The 27,639-nt window shown below is 40.5% G+C and overlaps 1 protein-coding gene across 4 annotated transcripts; it reads left to right on the top strand.

The window, feature by feature from the left end:
* Positions 1 to 1,429: 1,429 nt before the first annotated feature.
* Positions 1,430 to 27,639, top strand: WAC (WW domain containing adaptor with coiled-coil). Of its 4 annotated transcripts, none has more exons than XM_032958680.2 (15): positions 1,430 to 1,724; positions 2,042 to 2,075; positions 3,198 to 3,372; positions 4,584 to 4,681; positions 5,022 to 5,087; positions 5,565 to 5,680; positions 6,101 to 6,222; positions 11,725 to 12,069; positions 13,487 to 13,684; positions 19,094 to 19,174; positions 19,767 to 19,921; positions 21,235 to 21,371; positions 22,631 to 22,820; positions 23,540 to 23,667; positions 24,618 to 27,639. In XM_032958680.2, exons 1-15 carry the CDS (start codon positions 1,684 to 1,686, stop codon positions 24,685 to 24,687), a joined length of 1,956 nt encoding a protein of 651 aa, XP_032814571.2. In that variant the 5' UTR covers positions 1,430 to 1,683; the 3' UTR covers positions 24,688 to 27,639. The 4 variants fall into 4 exon arrangements, with proteins under 4 accessions (XP_032814571.2, XP_032814560.2, XP_032814580.2 ...); XM_032958669.2 differs by having other exon boundaries at positions 11,722 to 12,069; XM_076071625.1 differs by lacking the exon at positions 1,430 to 1,724 and adding an exon at positions 1,827 to 1,845 and having other exon boundaries at positions 11,722 to 12,069.

Genomic DNA, 27,639 nt, shown 5'->3' with positions numbered 1-27,639 from the left:
CAGGGAGGCATTGATGGTGACGGTGCCGTGGGCGATGCTCCAGCTGAGGTCGCCGATGCGGTTGTGCATTGGGCTGGAGTAGAGTTGCCTCCAGCAAGGCCTCTCCGGAGAGATGCAGGGCAGGGTTTTCCTCCAGGCATGGTCCTTGTGGCTCCTCAGCGTGTCCTGTTGGTGAAACCGGACCATGTAGGAGTAGAGCACCTTCCTCTCTACATTTGCGAAGGCCACTTCCGGCAGGTTTTTCAGCCGGCACAGGTTGTGATCCGCCTTCGTTTGTCGGCATTGGTGATGCAGTGGCACGACTGAGAGCTCCGGTGGAGGGGGACCAAGAAGGGCCTCGTCATCCCCAACGCCGATGGGGGGGCGTTCTCCCCGCTGCCGCTGAGAAGGCCCCCTTGGCTTCAGCCAGGATCCGGGCAGCCACCCGGAGCGACTGCAGCCCCCCTGTCTTTGCGGCCACGTCTGCTGGTCCGAGCCACCGGCCCCGTGTTTCAGGCTCCAACAGATCTCCTATCCTGGTGAGCCACGCGTTGGCGAGCTGCCTCTCCATGCTTGGGGTGGCGGTGGTGGATGGCAGCTTTGTCTGTGGGTTCCTGAGGATCGGTTCGAAGACCAGATCCTCGGCCGATCACGGCTGGTTCAGCCTCCTGACGGCGAGGGAGCTCCATGTCTGCAGGACGCTCCTGTAGAAAGGTGGCAGCTGTCCCAGTGGGAGGTCCATGTAGAATAGTTGTTTGGAGCACTGCAGACCAGTGTCAGACCAGAGAACGCCAAAAGACAAACACAAGTGCGTGTGGTTAATGCACGCCCATGTCCCTCATCGACTGTCCTACTTGACATGTGTGAAAAAGAGCCTCATTGTTAATCGGATTCATCCCTTCTAAATACAGATTTAGACTCGAAAATAAAGATTGTGATCTTCTCCATCCCGCTCTTCCCCGTATCCCCTCACCTCCATGCCTCCTCTCCCACATCCCATCTCTCCCATCCCCCTCTCTCCCATCCCCCTCTCTCCCATCCCCCTCTCCCACCCAACTCCTCCCCGAACCCCTCTCCTCCATCTCAACTCCTCTCCCCCTCCCAACCCCTCTCCCCATCCCCCCCCCAACCCCCCCCCAACCCCTCTCCCCATCTCCCTCCCCCAACCCCTCTCCTCCATCTCAACCCCTCTCCCCATCTCCATCCCCCCTCCAACCCCTCTCCCCCATCTCAACCCCTCTCCCCATCTCCATCCCCCCTCCAACCCCTCTCCCCATCTTCCCCCCCAACCCCTCTCCCCAATCTCCTAAACCCCTCCCCATCTCCTCCCCCAACCCCTCTCCCACCCCCCCCAACCCCTCTCCCCCCCAACCCCTCTCCTCAATTTCACCCCTCCCCCCCTAAACCCCTTCAAGCCTCCCTCCCCCCTTCTATATCCGGTTTCTCCTTCCGGATCCAACTCCACAGCCGTACCCGGTTCCTCTCTCTGTCCGGACCCGGTTCCCGGCCCAGCTCTCGTCATGGCGGCCGCTGCTGCTGCTGCTTCTCCTCGTCTCTGCGCCCAACGCTGATACCCTCACCGCCTCACCACCAACACCAACACACCACCACCACACACACACCGAGAATTCGAACGCGGCCGTGGCGGCGTCGGCATTAGTTCACTCGCACCTCACTGCACTCCCTCCACACACTGCGGCATTGATGGTAATGTATACGAGGAAACAGCCGAGGCTCAATGATGGGTAAACATTCTTCCCATTCTTCCCGGACGCCATTTTTTGTTTGCCCTCCTCCCTCCCCCCCACCACCATCACTACCGCCACTACCACCACTACCACTTTCCCCCCTCAAATCAAAATATTGGTACGAGCGTGCCCCTTTTAACGCCTCTTTTCTTGATTTTGTTTTTGATGTTGAACCATCGCGTCGTTGCCGTTAGCCGTCGTCCGTAATGGGTCGTGTGTGCGTGTGTGTTTATTGCGATTGTTGAATGTGCGCGCTCCGCTGGGTTCGATGGCCTCTTGATTCGCATGCCACCGCCGTCTCTTGTGTGTTTCAGGTATCATGAAAGAAGACAAACCCACCCGCAGCAGGTATACAGTGCCGGCTCCCCGCCGACAGAGACTGGTTCTCTGGGGGCCCAGCGCTCATCTGTCTATTCCTGCTTAAAGGGCCCCACGCGTTTTGTTAGAATCGTGCCTCGTAAAGCCACGCACGGAGTCAAAGTGCGCACTATCCCCGCCGCATATTGCGGCGGATGCAAAAGTCGCGTTATTGCTCGTGTTAATGCGCGATGCAACACATTGTAAGTCAATAGGGAATCTGTACATTTGTATATAATAACAAAAAAATCCCCGTCACAAGAATGGTACTTCCACAAATTTGCTCAGTTGACAGGCATAGACGATCATCCGAGTTCGTTTAAGTAGCTAGACAATGATTTACAGTACAGTTTTTTTTTTATAAAACCCACATTCACTGTTTTATTTTGCATCTGACATTGCATTTATAAACGTGTAGTTTTAATTTGAGCACAACGTGGATACATGCGCAGTTGGTAGAGCAGCAGAATGGCTCCTATTGGTTTAAATCCTTCCACGACACACTGTCTGCACCACTTGGTAAGAAGTCAACAAGTCATAAGGCACTTGGATCCAATCTTAATATTACGGAATTGCCACCACGCAGTGGATATAGCACATATAATTGCTCAGGATATATACGCATAACCGGCTAACCTCAAAATAGACTAATTTCCGAATGTATAAGCAAACCCCTAGAAGCAATCGTTGATTACACAAACTTGTTACTGTAAAGTAAAAACAATCTAAATTAGTTATGGCTATAAATTGTAAGGGTTGAAGCGTCCATGGTAAACCGTAACATTGACGTCTAATAGAGCCTACATTTAAGTTAGACTTATAACATTGAAATTACCATATCTATAGCCCCTTGGTGAATTAATGACTAATTCACTCTTATTCTCACATTCACGTCTTAATCACATAGAATGAATTTGCAAATTTACACGTAGAAAATATTTGTTTTGCTTTTCCTCACCTTATCACTTTGTGCTGTGCAATGGCTGCAATGTATCTTAATTTGCCTTTAAATTTTTTACAGTTTTCACCAATTTACATTGTTGAAATGTTTTACATCTCTTTACGACATGCTGGCATGCAGTTGATTTCCCACAAAATTGTGTTTAATTGCAGAGTGTCAATAAGTACCCAGCAAAGACCGAGGGTGACGCTGACAGTCGTAATGACAAAATGCGGGACTCGAGAGATGCATCTCCAGCAAGCAAGATTCCTCGCAAGTCGAGCAGTCCTGATGTCCGGGAGCAGAAGACCAACTCCCTGCAGTCAAAGCCCAGAGACAAGTGCCGAGGTGTGCCCACATTGCTGCTGTGTTTTTTTTGCTCATTTCTAAGCAAGAACCACTTTTAACAGTCATCGCGATGTCTTGGGGCCAATGCATGCTTGTAGCCGTGCACAATGGAGGTGGGGTTGTGAACCACACATAGTTGTCCACGTAAAAAACACTCATTTTAAATTACCAAACATCAAAAAGCGAGACCCACTTGAAAATGTTTGGAGAGTGAGGTTGAGGGGCAACTAAAATAATTGCTTAAATAAATAAATGTTTTATCAGTACAAGTCATGACACCAATTTTCTGTCTTTTAAAAATGTTGGTCTGAAATTCATGTTCCAGATATAGGTGGACTCATTCCTAACTGACCACATCAAATATGTTTATGAAAGCATACAAGTATGCATTAATACTTGTACATTTACAGTTGTCTTGTTGGACAACTTAAACATTATTTCCCTTTCATTAAAAGTGTATTTTAATGTCTTTTACTGCCCTTTCAGAAACTAACATGCACGTAAGTCACTACTATCCCTGCAGATGCCAGGACAGAAACGGAGTCTGCCACTGTTTTCGGCAGTTGTATCCAATCGGACCATACTCGCATCTTTTCATAGACTTGGGTTTCAGTTGATATATTAAGGAATGCCTCTTTTTCAAGAAAGGTTAAGTGGTTATTTGGGATCATGATATAATGTTCACTACTGCTTTCCATGAATCTGCAAGAACAGTAGTATTTATGGGACCATTTGTGGTCAATTCAGACTTGATGCCTTGCAATAGGTGTCTATTTGGTGTTTGATGATCTTAACACCTGTATTTTGCCAGAAAGGGTAAAGCCTATACTTTTTTCAGGAACAGTAGTTAAATTCACATTAATTATTATGTAACTTCCAGGACAGCCTGCACCTGCATGCATGTCCTACTGTAGCATCTACAGATATTTACATATGGCACAAGATAAACTGGTGGAAAGTTACATTAGGTATATGAAGACGTGTAATGTTTCTGCAATTATTAAGATTAAAGTTTTACATCACGTGAATTTCACTACCTATTGTACTTAAGTGCAGTACAGTGTAACATTTTATAATACTTTCCAGCAGGAATATACTGCGACATAGAGGTGTATTGTGTGTTCTTCTTGAGTTGCACTGAATATAACAAATTTTAGACCAGTGTTCACATTTGGCAATGCTGTTTTTTTGTTCCTATGTTGTGCTGCTAGTATCTGGTGATGCTGTTGATGGAAGCTCTCAAAACAATTCTGCTCGCCCTATATCAAATTCACATGGTTCTGAACAACATAAGAACCCAGCTACACAAGTAAGTGTTGATTTCTCACTGTCAGAGCTGCCAGTAATATTAGAGGAACAATCCAACTCCACATGCTTACATTCGAGCCACTAACAATTTTAAGGCCATTCACCTTCAATTAAGTGAGTCCATAATACATTCCACAACATAACACAGTGGCATTAAATCATTATAAATGTTGGTTAAATACTTGGTTTGCAATTGACAAAAAAAATATTCCATTTTAAACGATGTCTTATATATGTTACATCTGTAGCTCAGTATGCATAAGGCAGGTTATCTTGACTGTTTTACTGTTCTATTACAATTAACAAACAGCATATATTAACTGAACTCTCATCATCATCAGCCATGGTCAATCCACGGCTGGATGAAGGCCTCCCCAAGCCGCCGCCACCTCTCACGATCCGGCGATGTAATAATCCACCTAGCACCTGCACTCCATCTCCTCGGACATCCTGCCAGATTTGTTTTATTCCTTGGTTGAACTGAACTTTATTATTCAATTATTCCATGATAGATGTATCATGTACTGACAATCCAACCGTTGAAGTCATTGCAACATTTGCACTCTTCTGCAATTATTCTGACTTTCAACACAACAAATAAGTTCATATCTTGTAATATCATGTCTGTGAATAAATGGATAGGCTCAAATATGCCTTGCTGTGCTTTGTATTATGGTTAATGTAATGGTAGAGTTGATCAATATGCAATTATCATGTTGAATTTTGTTGGTGTAGAACCTAAAGTACTTGCCATATGTGCCATTAATTTCAGTAATAAGGCATTCTTAAATGAGCAGTCACTCACAATGGTGCTTGAGGAAGTTAAAGCATCTTTGCTTACTCCACCGAATTTGTGTTGTGATTGTTTTAATCCTGTCTTGCAGCCACATGACCTTGCTGATGATTGGTCAGAACACATTAGCTCTTCTGGGAAGAAGTACTATTACAACTGCAGAACAGAGGTCTCTCAGTGGGAGAAACCCAAAGAATGGGTGGAAAGGTGAGTGAAGATTCACACTTTTTATATCCGCAATTTGTTATTTCCATAACTATTGGAATCCCGTATTGGTTATTTGCAGTAATGTACAAACATGTAAACTATTTTTATATAAATGTAAACTTTTTTTGCATCTTTATCGCCAGGATTTGTTTTTAAAACGTTTAATATATTGTTGCTCTACCAGAATGTGAAACACTTTTTTAAAGTTTTGGTATCTATGTTGAAGTGGATATATTTACGAATTATTTTTTATCAGAAACAGGATGAATCTTACATCAGAAGTAAACACCTTCACTCTTTAGCTTTAAACTGCATTGTTTTTCTGACATTACTCTTTGATTTTACCACATTAGCGTGAATGATAATATACTGTGAATTGATGTATTGTAATGTCCAACCGAATATATCTGTGGTGCGCAGAGAACAACGGCAAAAGGAGGCTGCAAACCGAATTGTTGCAAACAGTTTCCCTAAAGACAGGGACTACAGGAGGGAAGCCATGCAGACAGCTGTGCAGAGCAATTCCTCCAACCGCTTTACAGGTTAGCATTCCATGTGATCTGCTAGTTAACTGAATATTTGAGTGCCACACATTGCAAATCTGACTGAATGTACTATTACGCATGATGTAACATGTAATTCTGAGCAACAGGACTAGTTTGCAGTTGGTATTAGATTATGAAGTTTTGTTAGGCGTTTTTATTTTGTATTATTTCTGTTACAAACAGGTATGTACAATCATGTATTTTATCTCAACCATTTCTCACCGTTATATTTTTTTTAAATGCATGTGTTAGCCTGCCCCATATGCCCCTGGGTGTAACATCCACACAGCTCACGATGGACAAACAAGACTGTACAGCCCATTGTTGCCATCAACGATTTATTGCAATCCTCCCAAATGCAGTACAATTGCAACATGGGACATTCTTCTGTGCCTGCTTGTCTCAGATTTTGATGAAACCTTTATGTGCAGCTACAAGGAGTTTCCATGCAGAATTAGGCAATGGCTCACTTAAAATAAGAAGTTAATTAATTTGAAGCAAATGCATTCGCACAAATAATTTGTGCAGAACTACGTAACGTTCACCTTTATTGTTCATGAATACTTAACTAGGTGAGAGGAGGAGATGTCTTAAAATGTATGTTTGCAAAGCAAATACAAGCACATTTGCCATGAATCAAATTAGAGTAGCATTAATTTGTAATACACTTGTAGAAGTTATGCTTTTTTGCCTCCCCACCCCTTGGTTATGTTTTGATTGGACTATGAATGTAATGTGATCAGGCGATGAAATTCTAATCAGAACTCTCTGATTGTGGCACTACCCCGTTTCAAATAATTTCTCCTCCAGATGTTTTGACAAACACTATTGAAGTCTCTTTAATAGGCCCTTTTTTACCCACACTCGGGGCAAACCTTGTTATATTCCATTTATGCCAAGATTATTCTTTCACATCCTGATTAAACCAATGTTTTTTTTTGCAACATGGTATAAGCCAAGGTTAAGGAAAAAAGTATATTAAAGTAAGGTGCTTGTCTGCATCTTATTGGTAACTCATCAGAGACCATCACCTTGCTACAGATAAGAGCCAAATTTAATCATATAACTGTGAATTAAAACCCAGAATCCAAGTGGTACGAGCTGAGTGGTCTGACTTTTAAATTTTAACATGTCATAAAAATACACCACTGCTGCTAATGAATGAAGGCAAAATAATATACCCTCTTTAAACCAATATTGTGTACACGTGTTACTGTCAATAGTGCATTTTGCATTGTATTTTGATCTCCAATCTTTAATACTCTTTTTTTTGTTTATAAAGCAAATCGATGTTATTAATTGCATTGTATTTTTAGCAAGGTGATAGCTTCAAATCTGATTTACAAAGTGTGATTTGAGAAAAAGGAGGACGATTCTCAGCAGTAAAGTTTGAAATGGCAAATTACAGTGAGGGAAAAAAGTATTTGATCCCTTGCTGATTTTGTATGTTTGCCCACTGACAAAGAAATGATCAGTCTATAATTTTAATGGTAGGTTTATTTGAACAGTGAGAGACAGAATAACAACAAAAAAATCCAGAAAAACGCATGTCAAAAATGTTATAAATTGATTTGCATTTTAATGAGGGAAATAAGTATTTGACCCCCTCTCAATCAGATTTCTGGCTTCCAGGTGTCTTTTATACAGGTAATGAGCCAAGATTAGGAGCACACTCTTAAAGGGAGTGTGCTTTTTTTGTTATTCTGTTTCTCACTGTTCAAATAAACCTACCATTAAAATTATAGACTGATCATTTCTTTTTTTTTCTATTTGAAGCTTTCGTGACTGCAAGGATTCATCTTCTTTGGTTCTTTCGGTAAAGTCACGTAGAATGAGAATAAAATAATAAAATAACACAATAAAATTCTCACGACGTTTCGGCCACAACGCAAGCGGCCGTCTTCAGGTCGGGTCGACAAAGCTTCAATTGAAGCTCTGTCGTCCCGACAGTTCTGTACCTGAAGACGGCCGCTTGCGTTGTGGCCGAAACGTTGTGAGAATTTTATTGTGTTATTTTATTCACATTCTACGTGACTTTACCGAAATAACCAAAGAAGATGATCATTTTTTTGTCAGTGGGCAAACGTACAAAATCAGCAGGGGATCAAATACTTTTTTCCCTCTGTATGCTACATGGCTGGTGGGATTTACACCCATTTTAAAGTACCGAGTCAGTTTCTCCTTAGATCCTGTAATTGAGCCCCTGGTGAAACTTTCATAAATGGGCACGGATCTTCTCTGGGTGAGATTGCGGTCATGTCTTTATGTGCATGTGAAATCATCTTGTGACATTCTGATGAAAATATTGTTAACCAGAGGTTGCACACAAAAAATACACAGCAACATGTTGTGGCGGAGTATTTTGTATAGAAATTCTGTACGAAGCCACTTATAATGAGATGACAGCACAATGTTGTGATTTGTCTATTTTACAATTTTTTGGGATTACTATGGTAACATGGGGACAGTTAATGTTGAGTATTTTCGTGCCATCTTCATGCAGTATTACTATTGTAGCTTTTTTCTGGTCTCACTAAGGTTATTTAAAGCAACATAAGATACTTTATAAAACACATTTTTATATAAAAGCATAAACAACTTACAGGAAATAATTGAAAATTCTAAAAGAAGGCTGCAAAGTTTGACAACCATATGAGCAAAGCAAAATTTTGGGTCTACAAAGGTGCCAAATAAAATAAAATGTTGGTCAGCTTGAGAACATAAAAATGTATTGCAAGGGCAATTATTGATACCACATGATCAAAATAATGATATTAAGTAGTGAAGAAGAGCGAAATAAAACACATTTGGAAATTTGAATACGTTAATAAAATACAACATACCAATGTGCCTGAAGAAGAATGGATTCAATCGGAGTACATTTCCAGTTGTGACATACGTCAAAAATGTGGCAACTGACATAGAACATTAAAGCGTGTGCAAAAAATCATGGAGCGATACATTTACAAAATTATATACTTGTTCAGCAGTTCTACTGCTGTATCTTTCTACCTGATGACGATTGCTTGTGTTGCGATCGAAACGTCGTGATTTATTATTATTTATTTTTTTCTACCTGCGTGACTTTACCGAAAAAACCAAAGAGTATGGATTCCTGCAGTCACGAAAACTTCAAATGAAGATGAAAATGATATTTGTCGACATCAGAGGAGCACATGGATTAAGAGAAAAATGCAAATCGATCATGATACTGTCTGTTAACAAATGTTAAGTGGGTTTGGGCAGCACAGAAGAGTTTATGGCAATGGATGAGACGGTTGATGGAATGGCAGTGAAAATCGTGAATAGGCCTAACATTGACCTCTGCAGGTGACTTAATGGGATCTGTTGATTTACAGGAGTGAGATGCATTTTGGCATCACCGGACCATGAGGAATAGCAATAGTGTGCGGAGACGTTCATCCAACAGTGGATAAACATTGATGCTATTGTGGGACCTTTTTTGCCATTATCAAAGTATGAAAAATAAGAATAAGTTTTACCCTTTCAGGAAATACAACAGGTGTCAAGATGTTCAAACACCAAATAGATACCTTTTTCAAGGAATACAATCTGCATTCGTCACACGGACTTGTGGTGAACATGCAAACAAACATGTTCTGATAATATATGCATTGTTTGAAACTGATTGGTCGACACCAGAGACAGCCTTCTTTAGGGCCTAGTCTCACCAGTGTCAGACCAGAGGACGCCAAAAGGCAAACACAAGTACGTGTGGTTAATGCAGACTTGATGCTGATGTCCAATAATCAAATAGTTTTTCAAGTAACATTAATTGATATTACTTTTTTGCATTACAGAAGAGTGCTCTTTGGTTGATCCGCCGCATGTTAAGCTGCTACGGAATTAGAAATGTTCCATGTTAATTTAATTGATAAAAAGCACATGAGCCATAAGTACAGTATATTAATGTAATGTAACATATAACAATGTTGCATATGTTGACATGGAAGACCTTGATAAAATGTTAAACTGTGTAATGTTTTATGATGCTATTCCATTTAGATTTATGTTTGTGGAGTGAGCATATGCTACATTGATGGGTTGATGTTTTAGTTGGTTTCTTATGTGAGATCTATGTCAGGGGGAAGGCCACAGTTCAAAATTAGTTTGTTTAAAAAGTAAAATATATTTCCATTTTCACTAAGGCTCCATCAAAAAGTTAAGCAAGTCAAACCCATGTTCAAAATCCTATAAATAGCGGTACAAAATAATTCACAATTATTTGAAACTGAAATTGTAGCACGCTTGATAAACACATTTCTTTAGCTGTTCTAAAATACTTAATTGTCGAAATTAAGACATTTGAATGTATCTGTTCACATTGCGCTTGTGTCAACAAGAGGCTGTAATGTAATTTGTGCCAGGGTAGATGAGTCACGGAGAGATTACCATATGCTATGTTAAAAAGTAACTAGGGTATGTATAAATATTGAAATTATTTTGCACTGCACGTAGCCAACATTGCTAATCAGATGTGCGCGAAGAACAAACTAAATACAGAGCAGTTCTAAAGAAATGGACTTTCAGTTTAGATTAAAAGTATATAGCTCCAGTGGCTTCCTAATATTAGAAGGAAGAACATCCCAGACAGCCGCAAAAGCACATCTCAAAGTGCACAATGCAGTGACCGTTTTTCTATTCGATGGTTAGCCAAAAGCTGCTTCAAGGATGACCAGAGTTTGCCTGATGGTTCATGCTCCTTCACGAGATCAGCAAGTATTGTGGTTCATTTGTGGCTAGCACTTTGTGTTTAATGAGCACGATATTGCAGTACTGTAAGTGGGTTCGTTGCTTAAATTCTGACTTAAAACTTTCGTGACTGTAGAAATTCATAATATTTGGGTCTTTCGGTATAGCCACATAGATTGGTTCAAAGAAAATAACAAAAAACTACGACCTTTCGATGGCAACGCAAGCGCTCCAGTGCTTCGGAGAAGGGCAGTACAATAGTAAAACAAATATTACAAAAATAAGGTGAAAATGTGACTGAAAATATTAAATATGCATAACAAATAAATATCTGTTGAAATACATTAAATAAGATAAAACAAAATAACACTCACCTTGACATCTCTCGGGGCTAGCATTTTGTTACCACAGCTGCTTTAGCTCCTATTGCAGGCCTACTCCGAATTGTCAGTAGTGGGAGGTGAGGAGCTCGAGCAATGCCATGCAGGAGAGGGAAGACAAACCCGACTTGGTTGTGTTTACATGGTGCACAGCGGTTTACATTTTTATTCTTTTGAATCGTTTAACATGATTGCTCAAGTTTTTTTGTTGTTGCAAAAATAGTGGAGCGAATGGGTGCTCCACTGCCGATTTTGTTACAAATGATCTTAGTTCTCAGAGCATTCGTTAACAGAGGTATCACTGTATAGACAATTTGTGAAGGAAGTTGCTTGTGTCCAGAATTAGTCTTTGCTTCCTCTAACAGCCACTCAGTGTAGTTGTTCTCTTGAACTCTATTCACAGAAGACAAGCATTCAAGCGAGGTGGGCAGCGTGCTCGCACAAACCGTCTTGTCACAGACGAGCAAACACAACGACAGGGACTACAGGCTGCCTCGTACTGAAGCGCCGGGCAGCGGGACATCAAGCAGCACTCCACTCCAGCAGCAAGCATCCCTCGGCGTCAAGCCAGGCTCATCGCTTCCCAATTGCACACCGAGTCCGGTGCCGAGCAGCCCATTTAACCTGCCTGAGCAACAGCAACAACAGCATCAGCAGCACCACAAGAAGCAGAATGATTCTAATGGAGCCAACACTCTCACCAAGCCACATCCTGCAGGCTCATCCACAGGCCAGAGGCCAGAAAAAAAGGGTATCGTCCACTGCGCGTTGCAAAAAACCTACATAACCTAGTGTATTACAATTTATTGTTGTAGCATGATTAATGTCTAGTTTAAAAAGTAAGCATTGAAAGGTATTTTCAAAGTATTATAAGTGAACAAATTAAATCATTATCTTGTTAACATGAACCGATTTCACAGTTGAGTCCTGTAATATAGGACGAATTTTAAAAAGACTTGCACTAAGTTATTCAAATATTTTGTCGTAATCTCTGCTATGGTATTCTTTGTTAGAGTTGTGTGCAAGTTATGGCTGTGATATTTTTGGTCTTAGGAGTTCGATTAGTATTTTATGTAATTTGGTTAAGATCAGACTGAAGAATCAAACCTTGTTGAACTGGAGACAGAATTGAGAAACAAATTATTACATCGACTGAGGGCAGAAGGTAATGCGATAACTTCTTACATTAAATTAAATTTGCAACTTTTTCTCTCTGAAAGTTGACTCGTTATGGAAGTGAGATGTCTATTCCTGCTGAGAATCAAAACAGTTTCAAGACTCAGGAGTTCATTTAATTCATTTGGTCCCTAACATTTAGAAGCTATCCTCTGCAGTTTGAAGACTAACATATGTACCCCAACAACAAGCCCTGACATTATGAAAATATATAAATTATATGACATTACCCAATCTCTAATTGATGGCAGAACACTAACATAATGGGCGACTAGTACAAGAGGATGATTGGAAAGTTTAGAATTTTAATAAGAAATGTCACTGCAAGCATATATATGAATTCACAGCCAGCAGGGACATGAAGATTAAGAACACTAAATTAAAAAAGAATATAGGAAATGGATATAAAAAGTTTAAGAGGAAGTTCAAAAATCAAAAGTAAACTAAAACTTCCAATACTTTATTATTCTGGATTGCACATTGGTTTGAATATGCAGCTAGCAAGCAGGAAGTTGTATGTTTATATCCGATTTGTAAGTTAATGCTCCCTGCATTTTTCTCATCAATAACATGCAATTTTGATTTAAAGCTTTTCTGACTGCAGTAATTCATATTCTTAGCTCAACGTGACTTTACCGAAAAGAGCTAAGAATATGAATAACATGAAACTCTATGGGAGTCTGGCATTGGTTGTTCTCTGGATATAATCACCCCTACTATAGTAATGTATAATTTACACAACTGGCTTAGAGCAGTGGACAGGAGATGAGCACTGGGCCATTCAGGTGAGCAGTACATAATTTTGCCTTTGAGTGATGGGCTTATAATTTTTACTTTACAGTTTGGTTAGTGTAAACATTGTTTGAGTTGTTGGTGATGTATCAGTTTTATGTGCAAGAAATAAAAAAAGAGGAATGGAATGTGAGGATTTTTATTAGGATATCAGGTGCTGATCATATCCTCTCTTTGTGCCCGTGTGCACTGCTGTGTAGGTGCAGACGCTCCCACAGACAGGGCCTCAACAGCCAGTGCCACCCCTTCCCCCTCCCCATCCTCCACCTCACGGTTGACACCTGTCACACCTACTTCAGCCACGATGCCCTCCCTGCCAAGCCAAGACCCTGCAGTGCTGCGACAGATCCTGCACACCTCTCCCCAGATCAACCCGAGCCTTGAGCGCCTCCAAGAAGGTATCCAAAGCATGTAGTACGCCCGGCATGACATCTTTGACATCCATCGGTGATACGTGTAGTAGCCTCGGCCGTCTGGAGGATAATGCCCATGTCAGTGAACCGAGCCAGCATTGGCAAGATCCTGAGTTTGAATCCAGAGGGCAACCCTTGAATGATCCTCGTACTCAATTATAGTGAGTTAATTCGTCTTGGCTAGGTCACCATTTACTGCATTAAAAGAACAGCTGACAGGCCAGGCATTAACAGCCTTGCCTAATATATTGGCCATGGAAGTTGGTTGACCATTCTCAACTATTCTAGTCCATTGCTGGTTAGTGAAGGGGGTGGGGTAGAACTGGTTAAGTTATCACTCGCCACTGATATTGGTCTCAGGCTTCATAGCACAGTGTACTCACTACATCACCGATGCACTATATACACATAAACAAATATATTCTTACACTAAATTTGATGCATTTATCATGAGTATAAGAATATATTTAAATCCATGAGCTTAATATTTAACCTTCATTTTAAAGCAAATTATCTGTTTTGGCCACAGGTTGTATGACTTAATGGCTATCACGTTAACCAGCAGCCTATATTGTATTAAAATTTAAAGTCTGAGTAAATATTCGACTGCCATGAAAAGAATGATAGTTTCCACACACTGTAAGTCATGTTTTTCAATTAATATTTATATATGTCCTTGTAAGAGCCAATTATAGAATGAGTACATCCTTTTCAAAGTTTAGATGCCCAGTGTTTTTGAGCACATTCTTCCAAATGCAACAAACCTTTGGACACCTGTACTGATAAAGAAATAGATGGTTGGTATTTACGGTACTTTCTTTGATAAATAACCAGTTCTATTGTCACTCATACCTTAGCCTGGTGGTTGCACTCCCAAACTTGACTAATAGCCCTAATTGTTAGTATATTGAAGCCTTTGACGATATCACAAGTAATGCACCCGATCTCATCAGATCTTGCAACCTAAGCAGAGTTAACACTGGATAGTGTTTGCGTGGATGACCACCATTCACAAATAGCTTGTCATCGGGCTGCAGGGCTACACGGTGCTAAGGAGGAGCTGTTCAGAAAATTATTTTGCTATACTTCTTGGTCCCTGACTTCAACCCACACTGACCAGCATGGTGAAGTTTTTCAAATAATCTCCCATGAGCTGAACACAGTGGATCAACAAAAAGGCCTGTACATATTAACATGAACTAGCAAGGATGTTGTTGATCAATCGAGAGTTTAGGCTGTTAAGCATGAGCATATTAACACAATTCAAAGTGTCTTTTAACTGGAATTTATCTGGGCTATGTCTGGAGTGTCCCTTTGGCAGGTATGATGCATGCTGATCACACAAGTGTCTTTTTCGTTTAGTGTATTGGTTACACTGAAGATAGTGTATTGGTTATGTAACTTTGACATCTTAAAGGATGTAATTTGAGCCAAATGATAATCTATTCGCAATCTCTACACACGGTAGTGCTGTTCCAATGATCTTTTCGAGTTCATGAAAACCACTAATGTGTGCGTACACCGCAAAAGTTATCCGGAAAACTTTAAGAATGGGAGGCACGTTTTTAGTTGCACTTCATATCCCTCCCTGGAGGTGCACATTGGAGACTGGAATACCTGGTACCACTCGTAGCAGTGCAGCAGACATGACACATGATGCCATCACCTGCTATGCATGTACACCCAGCAGGGTATTTCAAAATGATAAAGTATGTGTGCGCGTTCTTTTCCCCCGAAATATTAAGAAGTAAAAGACATGCCTGTACGCAATAAATAAACCCCATTCTCAGAAATATTCAGTACTCTTTACAACTAAGATAGTCTAGCTCACTGCAATTAGAAGTGGTAAGCACAAATGCACACAATAGTATGCACTGTAGTAATCATTAACTATTAACGAGCAGAAATAACTACAGTAAAAGTATACATTTTTATAATTTGCTTGTAAAATTAGCAAGTGCTGTAGTAAGATCAGTTAGTAAGCACTAGTGCATACTATGCTAGGAAGCATAATATGCATATTATGCTAGTAAGCATATTATGCACAATCTTTGTTAAGAATGAATAAGTACAACATGGATAAAGCACTTGTAAGTCCCAGTGTACACCAATAGGTGCTCAACAGAATAAGCGAGCACTCACCTTGTTCTTTTGGTAAAGTCACGTAGGTAGAAAAGATTTGTTCATGAAGCCATCCAGATATATAAACACACAGACAACTTCAACCGAGAAGATGGATACAAACTGAGTAATCATTGGAAGGACGTTATTAACCAGGTAGTCTTAACTGACTGATGTTTCCATCTTACCTGCCTGTGTCAGCTGTTATTTACGATTCTGTCTCTCTCTATGCCTCTCTCTTAGATCTCTCACATGTCCTTTGGATTGCATGCTCATGCTCACATGCCCTTTGGATTGCACTCTCATGGTGCTAATCTCTCATTAACACTATTGTTCTCTCATTAACACTGCTGTTGTGCGCATATGCGGGCATGATACTCTTATGCGGCGAAGGAAGCTCATTCATGCTAATCTCCCTCACTAATTCCTATCTCCCTAATCTCCCCCATAAACACAATTGACGTGCTTGCGTCCGTGGATGGAATTCCTTTCCAGCTCGGACCACGCTTGCTTGCCCATCGCCACATATATAACCTTGTTGTAACAGCTTTCTTGCTGGTTCAGCAGTTTCACTGCTGGATTATTTTTTCTGCCTGAGGACGACCGCTTGTGTTGCGATTGAAACGTCGTGATATATTCTTATTTTTTTTGTTTTATTTTTCTACCTACGTGACTTTACCGAAAGAACCAAAGAGTATAGGTGTTAAGATGTTAAAACACCAAACTGAAACTTTTTACAAGGAATTATGTTTGCATTAACCACAATACTTGTGGTCAGAATGCAAAGAAAAACGTAGTCTGATCATATATGCATTGTCTTTGAAACTGATTGGTCCACACCAGAGGCAGCTTTCTTTTGAGCCTAGTCTCAAAACGGTGTTAGACCAGAGGCAACAAAAAACAAGGCTTCCCCTGGTAACAAACGTCACGAGAATGCACTACAGATTCCAGCAACTGATACCATTTTAAAGTGCATCAATTGCGACAACGCTTCGAGCAATAGTACTGCAATGGCTACTTCACTATTACAATACGGAAAAACTAGAGCAATAATAAACTGACATTTATTGTATGACTAGCTTTACTACCCGGCTTCACCCGAGACTTGGATTCTTGTCTTGGATTAATACACGGCCTACGCGGAGGGTGGGGGGGGATGCGTGACGTCAGCAGGCACACTACGTAACGCTGCCGCATGCGGGTGACATCACAGATGTGACGTCACCGCTCACTTGCCGTGCAAAATATATCCATTATTGCGCCGCCCCCCCAAATATAAATGTCAATTTTTATACTCTTTGGTTCTTTCAGTAAAGTCATGTTGGTATAAAATAAAATAAATCACGACGTTTCGGGTGCAACACAAGTGTCCGTCATCAGGTAGGAAAGCATGGTCTGCTGCTGAGGCAGACTGTTTTAAAAGGTTTGAAATGGGTGTAGCCCAAGGGTCATAAAGAAGTGGTCGGGGCTAGTGATGTTAATGTGAGAAATTACCATGATGTTAATGTGATAAATTAGCATGTGACTGTAAGATAGAAGGAGAGCGGCCTCCAAGAAGGGGGCACGGAAGTGGCTATGTTAATGTGAGAGATTAGCATTATGTTAATGTGAGAAATTAGCATGTAACTGTAAGATAGGAGGAGAGCGGCCTCGACGGGGGAGTGCAACCCAACGGGTGCAATCCAAAGGACATGTGAGCATGAGAGTGCAATCCAAAGGACATGTGAGTATGAGAGTGCAATCCAAAAGGGCATGTGAGCATGAGAATGCAATCCAAAGGCATGAGAGTGGAATGCAAAGGACATGTGAGCATGAGAGATCTAAGAGAGAGGCATAGAGAAAGAGACAGTCGGAAATAACAGCTGACATAGGCAGGTAGGATGGAAACATCACATTCAGTTAAGACTTTACCTGGTTAATAACGTCCTTCCAATTATTGCTCAGTTTGCACCCATCCTCTCGGTTGAAGTCTGTTTATATATCTGGAAGGCTTCATGAACAAATATCTGAAGGGAGCCGGTAGGTTTGCAGAGTACCTCCGTCTTGGAAAAATCTATTTCGTGTGAGCCCACAGCGTTAAAACAATGATCAGCAATGCCAGAGGTATTAGTCCTCCCATGTTTCAGATCTGCCTTGTGTTGACGAATGCGGTCCGAGACATGTCGTTTTGTTTCCCCAATGTAACTGCTGGCGCAACCACAACTCAGTTTGTAGACACCAGGGTATTGCATGTCAGGAATCACATCCTTTACGGATGGGATTAAATCACGGATTTTGTGTACTGTGTTGAAACGAACCTGGATCTTGTGTTTTAAGATTTTGGAAATCTTTTTGGTAACCCCTGCTATGTACGGTAAAGTGATGGTTTTGGTTGGCTCCTCAGAAGGTTGTCTCAGCATGGCTGGGGAGACAGCTTCGCGGATTGTACGGTCCGAGTATCCGTTCATCCTGAGGGCTTGGTGTACGTGCTCCAACTCACTGGCTCGGTGATGCTGGTCGGAGATGCAACGGGGGGGCCGTATGGTGTAGTGGTTTGATAAGGGAATTCTGGGCTGGATGGTGGTGGGAGTCAGGCTTTAGATAGGCATCCGTGTGGGTGGCTTTCCTGTAGACCGAATGTTCCAACGAGCCATCAGGTCTCTTCTCGATCAAAACAGCCAGGAATGGTAGCTTGCCATCCTTTTCCACTTCCATGGTGAATTTGATAGATGGGTGTATGGAATTGATGTAGTTGAGCAATTGGATAAATTCAGTGCTGGCAGGCCATGTGGCCAGATGACGAACTTGTCATCTACGTATCTCTTCCACAAGGAAGGACGTAGGGTGGATGCCTGGATGGCATCTGTCTCAAATTTCTCCATGAAATCATTCGCTACCACTGGTGATAAGGGAGACCCATTGGGGTACCCTCTTTTTGTTTGTAAAATGTACCATTCCAGGTGAATGTGTTGGTAAGGCAGTGCCTTACCAAAGTTAGTACATCTGGATTATACTTTTTGCATTGTGTAAGTCTGGAAGCTACCCACATGCCAAATTTCAAATTTGTTGCATGTTGGGAAGTATGCTAAACATTTCGAACAGACACACATTCACCAATTTCCCTTTTATATATAGATATGCCAAAATGCATTACCTACACAAATGGATGCTAGGAACAATTGGATACATACAACAATAAATATGAACGGAAACGATTATGTAATCTGGTATATATCCTGTAGTTATGGGTCTGAAAGTCAAAGTAATATTCTGTGCCCCCCCCATATTTTACAGCTTTCACTCAAACACTTTCCAAAATCCTGCTTGCAGCAGCCCCAACGCTACTACCCCAAGCAGTACAGGCAGCACACCAAGGTAAACCAACTGAAAAGTTATTCTCTTTTTCAGTGTAATGATAACATATTAAATAAATTGCTTTTGTTTTCTTTATATGATCGAACATTTGTAGGCCTGAAAGCGATGTTCCTGTTTGTAGAGTGTACTGGTGTTGCGCAGTGTTATCTGCAGCTGTATTTCAATAGGTATTTTATTGCTTGAATAAATTGATACTTCTCTAGATTTCTCACCCTCTTTTAAGATCAGATATAGGGTTTTCTGGAGCTTACAGATTGGAACTTTATGATTTACATGTATTGTCACTCTGCCCAGCATGATAAAGTATTGTCTAGTGGTTGTGAATCATGGTTCGTGAAGAGATTCTGGGAGTCGTGATCCAGTGTCTTCCAATGTTATTACCCAGTGTGCTACGTGAACCTCTTATCTGTAGTGATTTAACATAGTGGGTATGTCTCCATCTCATACGATGATATCAATAGCACAATTGGTGAAATATCCAACTTATTAAATGGAATGTCAAATAAAATGCCCATCCTGTAAGGCTAGTTTCCTTGTGCTGTTAATAATTATTTCCTTGCCCTTTGCTACGATGCCCTGTCCTCATATTCAGCTCACCAGCAGAGCCAATCGCCTGCATCCCAAACATCGGACGTGTCTTCTCCTCGTTCCCACATCTCCCCACGGGTGGCAACACCTCAGACGAGTGGAAGCCAGACCAGGGCCCATGCCACCACGCCTCACAGTCACAACTCTGCGCAGTCAAAGGTGGGACACATGCATCATTGTGACTGTTTTTTCCATTGAGCTCAAAGAGGCACTATCAAATGAATACAGCTTATTTTAAGTTGTCATGTGGATGATTCTGTTTAGCCAGTTTCCCAGCTATTATACAACGGATATATTTGGTGCGTGATTCACAGGAGCAAGAAAACAAGAGACACATTAATTTCATCTTAAGGGATATTGCACAACTTACAGGTGATAATAGGAAAAAAATACAACCAGCAGTTTCCATATAACACTATATATGTGCCACCTATTCTGGATAAAATACATGGAAATAACATCACAAATAGTTATGTTATGGAGCACTCTCCCTCAGTTTGCAGTATCTTCATCGTTGTTCTTGACCACAGGCCGTTCCTTGTAGTGGCGTGTTCTGCATAAGCCCTGTAACAATCAAATTGATATCTTTAACCTGTGTATGCTCTCTTATAAATGTTCTGCATCTTTCAGTGTAATTCAAAGCATGCATCTCACGTCACCTCTTGGCACATTTTTTCGTTTTCAACTTCTTTGTTAATGCCAATATGCCTGACCCATAAGTCATAGCAGGTAGTACCCATTGCTTAAAATACATTTTCTTTGCATCTGATAGGTAGCTTGTCATTATCCAATTAATCTTTCCAAAAACACCCCAACCTACTGTGGTTTGCTTGTATTTCATCATTTGGATCATGGTCTGCTTTTAATAAGGTATACCTAGGTATGCATACTGCCATGTTTTCCTATTGTGTCCCCGTGCCGTATCGCCACTTGTTTATTGAACTTGTACATGACCTTTTATCTTCTAATCTCTATCCTTTGCAGACCTCATTTGACGTGACGATATGTATGGCAATCAATAATACTTTTATATAGTTTTTCGATATGATGATCAATATCGTAAAAACAATTTGCAGCCCTAATGTGCCAGTGTGTTGTTTTCATAGACAAAATTTTTTAAAATATCTGAAAATTACAATGCGTATACTCTGATCAAAAGAAGAAAACATTAATATTTTGGAGCACAAAAGTTAAAGAATATGGATTTAGCCATCTGCAAAGGATGTTATTCTTTTGATTGAATTAAGATATTATGCATACTGCAATTTACAGTGAACATTAAACAGTCCTTTGAGACTCCATTCTCAAAATGTATGCTAGTATTAGAATAATTAAACATTCATCAAATAAGTTATTTCTTGCAGTCTTTTGAAATAACCATATTAGGCAGTTTGTCTTCCATGAAGGTGTAACTATTGAACATCGCAGCATTGATATGGCTTTCATTTCATGGTTTGTCTTTTTCTGTGCAGGCCAGTGCTATGTCTGTGAAATGTGGTGTCCATCAGAGCCAAGGGTCTCAACAGGCGGGTGGCACAGAGAGGCACACTTATACCAGTCCAGGTTCTCCTGCTACCAGCGGAGGCCACAGGCATCATCCATCAGGAGGGTAAGTGTTTAAATTATCTTCACTGGTTTGGCTTGTTTTGTTGATGGAAACAATACAATACATTTGACATATCTTATATTTAAGCAAATTCAGCACAAAATGGCCTACTCTTTAGAATTTGGTCTTAGGATCTTCAACGTCCAGTTTACCGAGTAGAAATTAGCAGGCAGGTTCCGTAATTGAACCATCAATTATTCTCACGTGAATTGCCACAGTTGCCCCTTTTTGGACTTCTAGGGTAACTTTTAACTGAGTTGGCTATTATATTGCACGAGGGGGTGGGTGGCCAGCAGCTCGCCCGGCCGCCTTTGTCCCCCCCAGTAGCAATGTTCACACAGCAGAGCAGTTACTCGTTTGATGCCGAGTCGACCTAGGGGAGGCCTAGCACCGGTAAAAATAATCGTCACCGGTGGTGGCCGTGAGCGGGAATCGAATTCGGTTCGCCGGGTTCGTAGCGCAGCGCGCTAACCACTACACTACAATGCGTTACGCTTCCACATACGCGGGTCACATGACAGATTTGACTTTACAGCTCACTTCCCGTGCAAAAAATATATTCATTATTGAGCTCCCCCCCCCCCCCCCAAAAAAACCAACAAGTGTATTTTTATAATTTTTGCATGGTGTACAGTCTGGAAATTACCCACATGGCAAATTTCAAGTTTGTTGCATGTCGGGAAGTACGCTAAACATTTTGAACAGACACACATAATCACAACTTTACCTTTTATTATATTGTATTACACTGTGATGGAGGTGGCTCAGATGGCTCAAAATAACTTTGCTAGAGTGCTAAGTGGTAATACTGCGATTCTGCTATTGTATCCCAGCATGCACATGTAATTAAGCCATTATTGTATGTCTTATGAGTGGATCATCTCAAGTGTAATGAGTGGATGATCTTAGCCCATTCACCACTGCACAAAACAAAACCTATCACAATGGGTTTTTCATTGAATTTGGCAAGAAATTATTATTTTGGTTTGACTCATTGGTGAAGAATACTATTCGGACATATACGGTATACCACCTGTGTGAATAAGAGGCTTACTAAAGGAATTTCAATATTCCTATTCCAGGGGTTTTTTTATGACACCAGGTACTGGTTGCTGCCAGATTAGAAATTGAAAGTGTTATCTCAATGTGGTGGCATTAAGACAAATATAATATAATTACCGGTAGTAATTTCAAAACCTAAAGATTAAAATAACAATGCACCAGAATTGTAAAGTTCTTCCTTGCGATCTGGCTGTCTGCAGTCATCCGAGCCCTGCCCGCACTATGTCCGGGTCACATGCTGGAAGTGCACAGCCTTCCGTGAGCTCCCTCAGCAATGCCTGCCAGGCCCTATCTGGCCTCAGCTCCCTGTCACCTGGACTGTCCTCCCATTACTGCGAGAACCTCACCAAGCATGTCCAGGGATGGCCGGCTGAACACTTGGAGAAACAGGTCTGCCTTGTGTGCCTTATTATTTGCAGGATTCAATTTGTCAATATGCCCATACCAAATATTTAATGTGTCGGTACACCTGAGAAAACTTGTTGTACCGATATTTTAAATTTGGCAATGAAAATTTTGCAATGACCTTATGAATGATGCTATCACATAATCCACTCTTTGTAAGTCACATACAGAAACTAATAAACTGATATCACTAAATGTGTCACTTGGTAGTCGTGGTGGGACTGAAATCTACTTTGGCTCATGGACTACATTGAAATGTCTAAACTTAAAAAAATAAAGTATATTTATAACAGGTGGCTCAAGTGACTTAAATGTTTTTGAAGAACATTCCCTGATCTGTTTTTTTATTATAGCACAATTGGGATTTAAGTTGAGATGTTTTATGATGTTTTAAAAGATACACCACCCATGTATTGTGCAGTCCTTAATAACTGCTGAAATTGATTTGTTTTACTTAAGTGCTAATTCGTCGTATTTAAGAAACACATGACAGTTGGCATAACTTAGTTTAACACGTAGGCTTTTGCGACAAATATCTCCAGACTCCTAACTATACTTTTAATTTCCCATATGCTACTCTCTGACACAATGTTGGTTACTGCGAGTCGAGCGCTCTGTCACAGCACTGTATTTGCAAAATGGTTAAATCGTTATGTATACGTTTCTATGCATAATGGGTGCTAAATGTTTCGTCATTGTTTTAGGCAGCAAGATTACGGGAAGAGAGTTACAGCTTGGGGTGCTTACAAATGTCTGAAATTTGTACTGAACTGAAGAACGCCAGGTCGCTGGTGCGGGTATCAGAAATCCAAGCCACACTACGGGAGCAACGGTAACAACTCGCATTGAGAAGTTGCAAACACACCTTTTGCAGTGTTATACCAGACAGGACAAAACATCCCCTTTGTTTTTCCTAATTGTCTATCAAGGCAAGGTGTTGGTTAATAAGTCTTTTAGAAAATTGACAAAATAAATTCCAATTTTACTTTAAAGATGGGGTACATGCTATAAGCAAGCATATATTAAGGTCAGCTTTGCACTACATGGGGCTGTGTGGTGAGAACCACACACAGCCTCCATTTCGCTAAGTGAAAGGTTCAGATACCGCCCGATACAAATTGTCATATTTATTTGGTTTTGCTGTTTGGATTATACCAACTCTAATGGATTGTTTTCTTAAAAATAAGTAGATGTAAAACACAACAAACCCACACAAGAAACTTCATGGTTTGTTCCAGAATTGTTCCCCTGTAGATGTTGTTTTGTTCTGCAAGCTATTGATGGTGATGAATGACTACATCACTGTGCCTCAACACAAACAGCAAACAAGGTTATGCTGCAAAAAACAAATATCGTAAACAATTGTACTTCCATTAAAAATCGTGGGTATATTTTTTCTTCAAAAATGGATAAGGTATAGTTTAATTGCCAGAATCTAATACCATTCCCTCCAATGACCAGTGGACCTTCCAATTTTTTTTCAGAATAGTAAACAGCCCATGAGCCTCGGTGAAAGAATAACATAATTAATAGTCTCTCTTGTTCAACAAATGCTATTTTCGTACATTGATCTGGAAAGCCCGTTGCTTGATATACATTGTTTGCGATGAACCGGGGTGGCTTAAGTTTGCTTATACTGTAGAAATACCTGCAGTGTATAATTATAACAAATCACAAGCTGTGAGACTTAATATCTTAATATCCATTGTTCAGATGTAGGAATGATGCATTTTTTGTAGAATTGGGTAACTGTTCGGTATGCTAACAATGGATGTCTTACAGGATACTCTTCTTGCGGCAGCAGAATAAAGAGCTTGAAAAACTGAAGAATCAAAATTCCTTCATGATGTGAGAATCTAGCAGTAATTGATGAAGAAACGCGTTTGCCTATTTGAGAAGATTCGAGTACTCCTTCACTTCTGAGCGACCAATATGGCCAAATGCTTTGAAAATACGTATGCCTCAGTTCACATGTACAGACTGTCTCTAAAGCTGAGTGAGACATGCTGGAAAAGGACTACAAGAACTTTTGTTTTCCAAAGTGAATGCGCAGGTCCACTTGTATATATAAACGTTTTCTAGACTGGATGACTCTTGATGGGTGATACAGCAGCTGATTAGGATGTTAACCTTGTAAGTAATCACATCACTCTACACCAAGTTGTAATATTCTCACACCAGTTGTAATATTTTAAATGTTTATTGTTTAATTGTATTTTGTCATTTTTTTTCCTGTGTTACGAAAAAAAAATTCCCCCGTAAGTTTTGTTTCACATTCTGCATTTTTTTCATAAAAAAAAGGAAAGAAAAAAAGGACAATGCATTTCAATAATTTCCCTTAAGCTGCTTGCGTAATGCATACAAATGGCATGGACTTGTGATAATCAGCCTTGGTGTTGCCAATCGGCTTGCATCACTCAATGCCCAGGCTCATTTGTAATGGATGTAAGCGGAGAATTAAAAAAAATCTAACACGTATAGTGAATTATGAAAATGGAAACAAAAGCTGAATGTAGAGAAACATTAATCACATTGGTTTAAGCTCAGTATTGGTGTATAGCAAGTAATTGGTGTGCTTTGTAAAACCCACTTGTTGGCTGCCTTCTGTGCAATTAAGATACTGCTAAACGCAGCAGGTGTTTTGCATGTACCAACTGGTGGCATGCTGAATATTTGCAGCACTATTCATGAGCTGTGCGTGTGGTCCATGTTGAGGTGCAGATGGTTGGGTGACGTCCATACGCGTTAACCTTTGTTGCGTTTGTGGGATTTTAGTTTTCTAAACCTTTAAGTTATTGTTAGCTTTGGGTATTGTTTTTGCTGACTTCAGATGTCGGTATCATTTCCAGGTGTCTTGTGCTGCAATGTGCACATAATCATAGACGTTGATTAATTTATTCAGTTTGTTTTTTTCCACGTATTACACATACTAAAGTTTCTCCACAAGGACAATAACAACCAATTTCACGTCCCATCCGCAGTGCAGCTTCTCCTTTTGGTGTCCAATGTGAAGCTCATCTTTTGTTCTACATATGGTAATAGCTTAATAAATAACACTGATGCTCATTATAGTAAAAAAATTGACCACACTTTAATTTGAGTTTTGTTTTACCAAACATGTCATGGTTAATTATTACAATTCTAACAATTAGTAATGCTGGTATCAAAAGGCAATGGGACACGTGTAGATTGAAACTTTTAAAAAAAGCTCACCATTTTTTTGTTTAAGCTTTGGATGCCCTCATTGAGATGTAGACTTAAGTCAAATTAACAATCGTTACATTTTAAGACATTCTTTTTTTACCTGCAGACCCTTCACACCCCCACCCTGTGGTTGCACTTTTATTATTTTGTTTAAAATCGCCAATGATTAAACACACTTCACCGATAGATAGCATTATATGATTAATACACAGTGTCACGAAGCATACATTTTTAATGTGCTGATATGCTTTTGTAGACTTTTAATATATTCTGCCAAATTTGTTACTATCTTAACAAAAAAACATGCAACCAAGGACCCTCATTAAATCCATGGCCACCTATAACCATCCATGCTGCTACTACACAATGCAGGAAAGCAATAGTGTTTCACAATCAGTTACTCTGGACAAAACTACCTTTAACATTTAAGTTATGACTCTGGTTAGCTATTTTTTTGTCCAGAAAGTGTAGATTCCTATGGTTTGGCTTTGGTAATTTGTAGACATGGATAGTACAAACTTACAAGTAGCAGGGGTAATCTCCTTTGAGCCTTGGCAGCACGTCTGTAACTGCTCACCCACACAAGTTTACACACTTAACCGTCTTGCAGCTGTGCAGTATATCTGTTCATGATAAAGCTTTGGTAGGATGGAGGGTTGTTTTTTACAGGGTCAGCAAAGTGATGAGAAAGGAATTAACTCAGTCATTTGGAATTTAGATTGTCACGATTGATGTGATTTTTTTTCCTCTCGGCTTATGTGTAGAGTTTATTTTGTGCAATTTGGGAAATGTGCATAAGCGCATCCTAGTGTGTGTGATGCATTGTCATAATTTTATTGGTCTCCATCTTGATCACCCAAAACCTCCATAGTTTTGCGCCTGGTGGTGCCTTTTAGGTTTATTTTCATTTCCAAGCCTTTTAGAAGCTTGAACACAATATGTAAGGTCTTCATCATTGGTTAGTATTTTTTTTACGTAGGACATGATGGTGATGCCATCGCTGAAATTATTGGTGGGGTAACAAGAAATAACTCGTGTTTTCATTAAAGGTGGTGAGTGTAAAGATTGTGTGCCAATAAAGTTGAGGTCGCCAACTGCACGGCTCGAAATTCCGTCAGCGTTTGCCAAGAGAAACCAATTTTACGAACAGAAGTGCTGGTTTAATTTTTCGTTGGAGCATTGTATTTTTCACAAGCAGCCACTGCAAAGCATGAGGCTATTGCACTTGTTTGAAAGAGTATTTTGCCTCCGTCCTAGCATGACTGCATGCTTACTCGTTATGAACCCATAACGTTTCAATGGAGAGCATCAAGGCGTTTATATGAGCCAATTTAAATAGTACCGTGTCTTGCCTGCCATATCTGGTATGTGGAAGTGCAGTCAGCCTAGGTTTGTGGGCCTTATGATGGTGGACCTTAGCGCAATCCTTGCGGGTTGGTATTCATGACCCATGCACAGTTCATGAGGTAGCCACTAGTGGGCGATGGTTACCCATATTTTCAACAAGAGGTGAAAACACGGAGATGATGAAATCACTGATGTTTCAACTGTCGCCGTGTGTATTCGTTGCGGCAAAATAATAAATCGTGCTAAGCCCATA

Source organism: Petromyzon marinus, chromosome 2 (genome assembly GCF_048934315.1).
Source record: "Petromyzon marinus isolate PM22_M1 ecotype Great Lakes invasive population chromosome 2, UKy_Petmar_22M1.pri1.0, whole genome shotgun sequence".
NCBI lineage: Eukaryota > Metazoa > Chordata > Hyperoartia > Petromyzontiformes > Petromyzontidae > Petromyzon > Petromyzon marinus.
The sequence above is the reverse complement of the archived record's forward strand: the minus strand, read 5'-3'. Positions and strand labels throughout refer to the sequence as shown.

Coding starts and splice junctions, on each gene's coding strand:
- WAC (XM_032958669.2), top strand. CDS start 1,684: ATGGTAATGTATACGAGGAAACAGCCGAGGCTCAATGATGG. Junction 1,725..2,041: donor CAGCCGAGGCTCAATGATGG/GTAAACATTCTT, acceptor TGTGTGTTTCAG/GTATCATGAAAGAAGACAAA. Junction 12,070..13,486: donor CCAGAGGCCAGAAAAAAAGG/GTATCGTCCACT, acceptor ACTGCTGTGTAG/GTGCAGACGCTCCCACAGAC.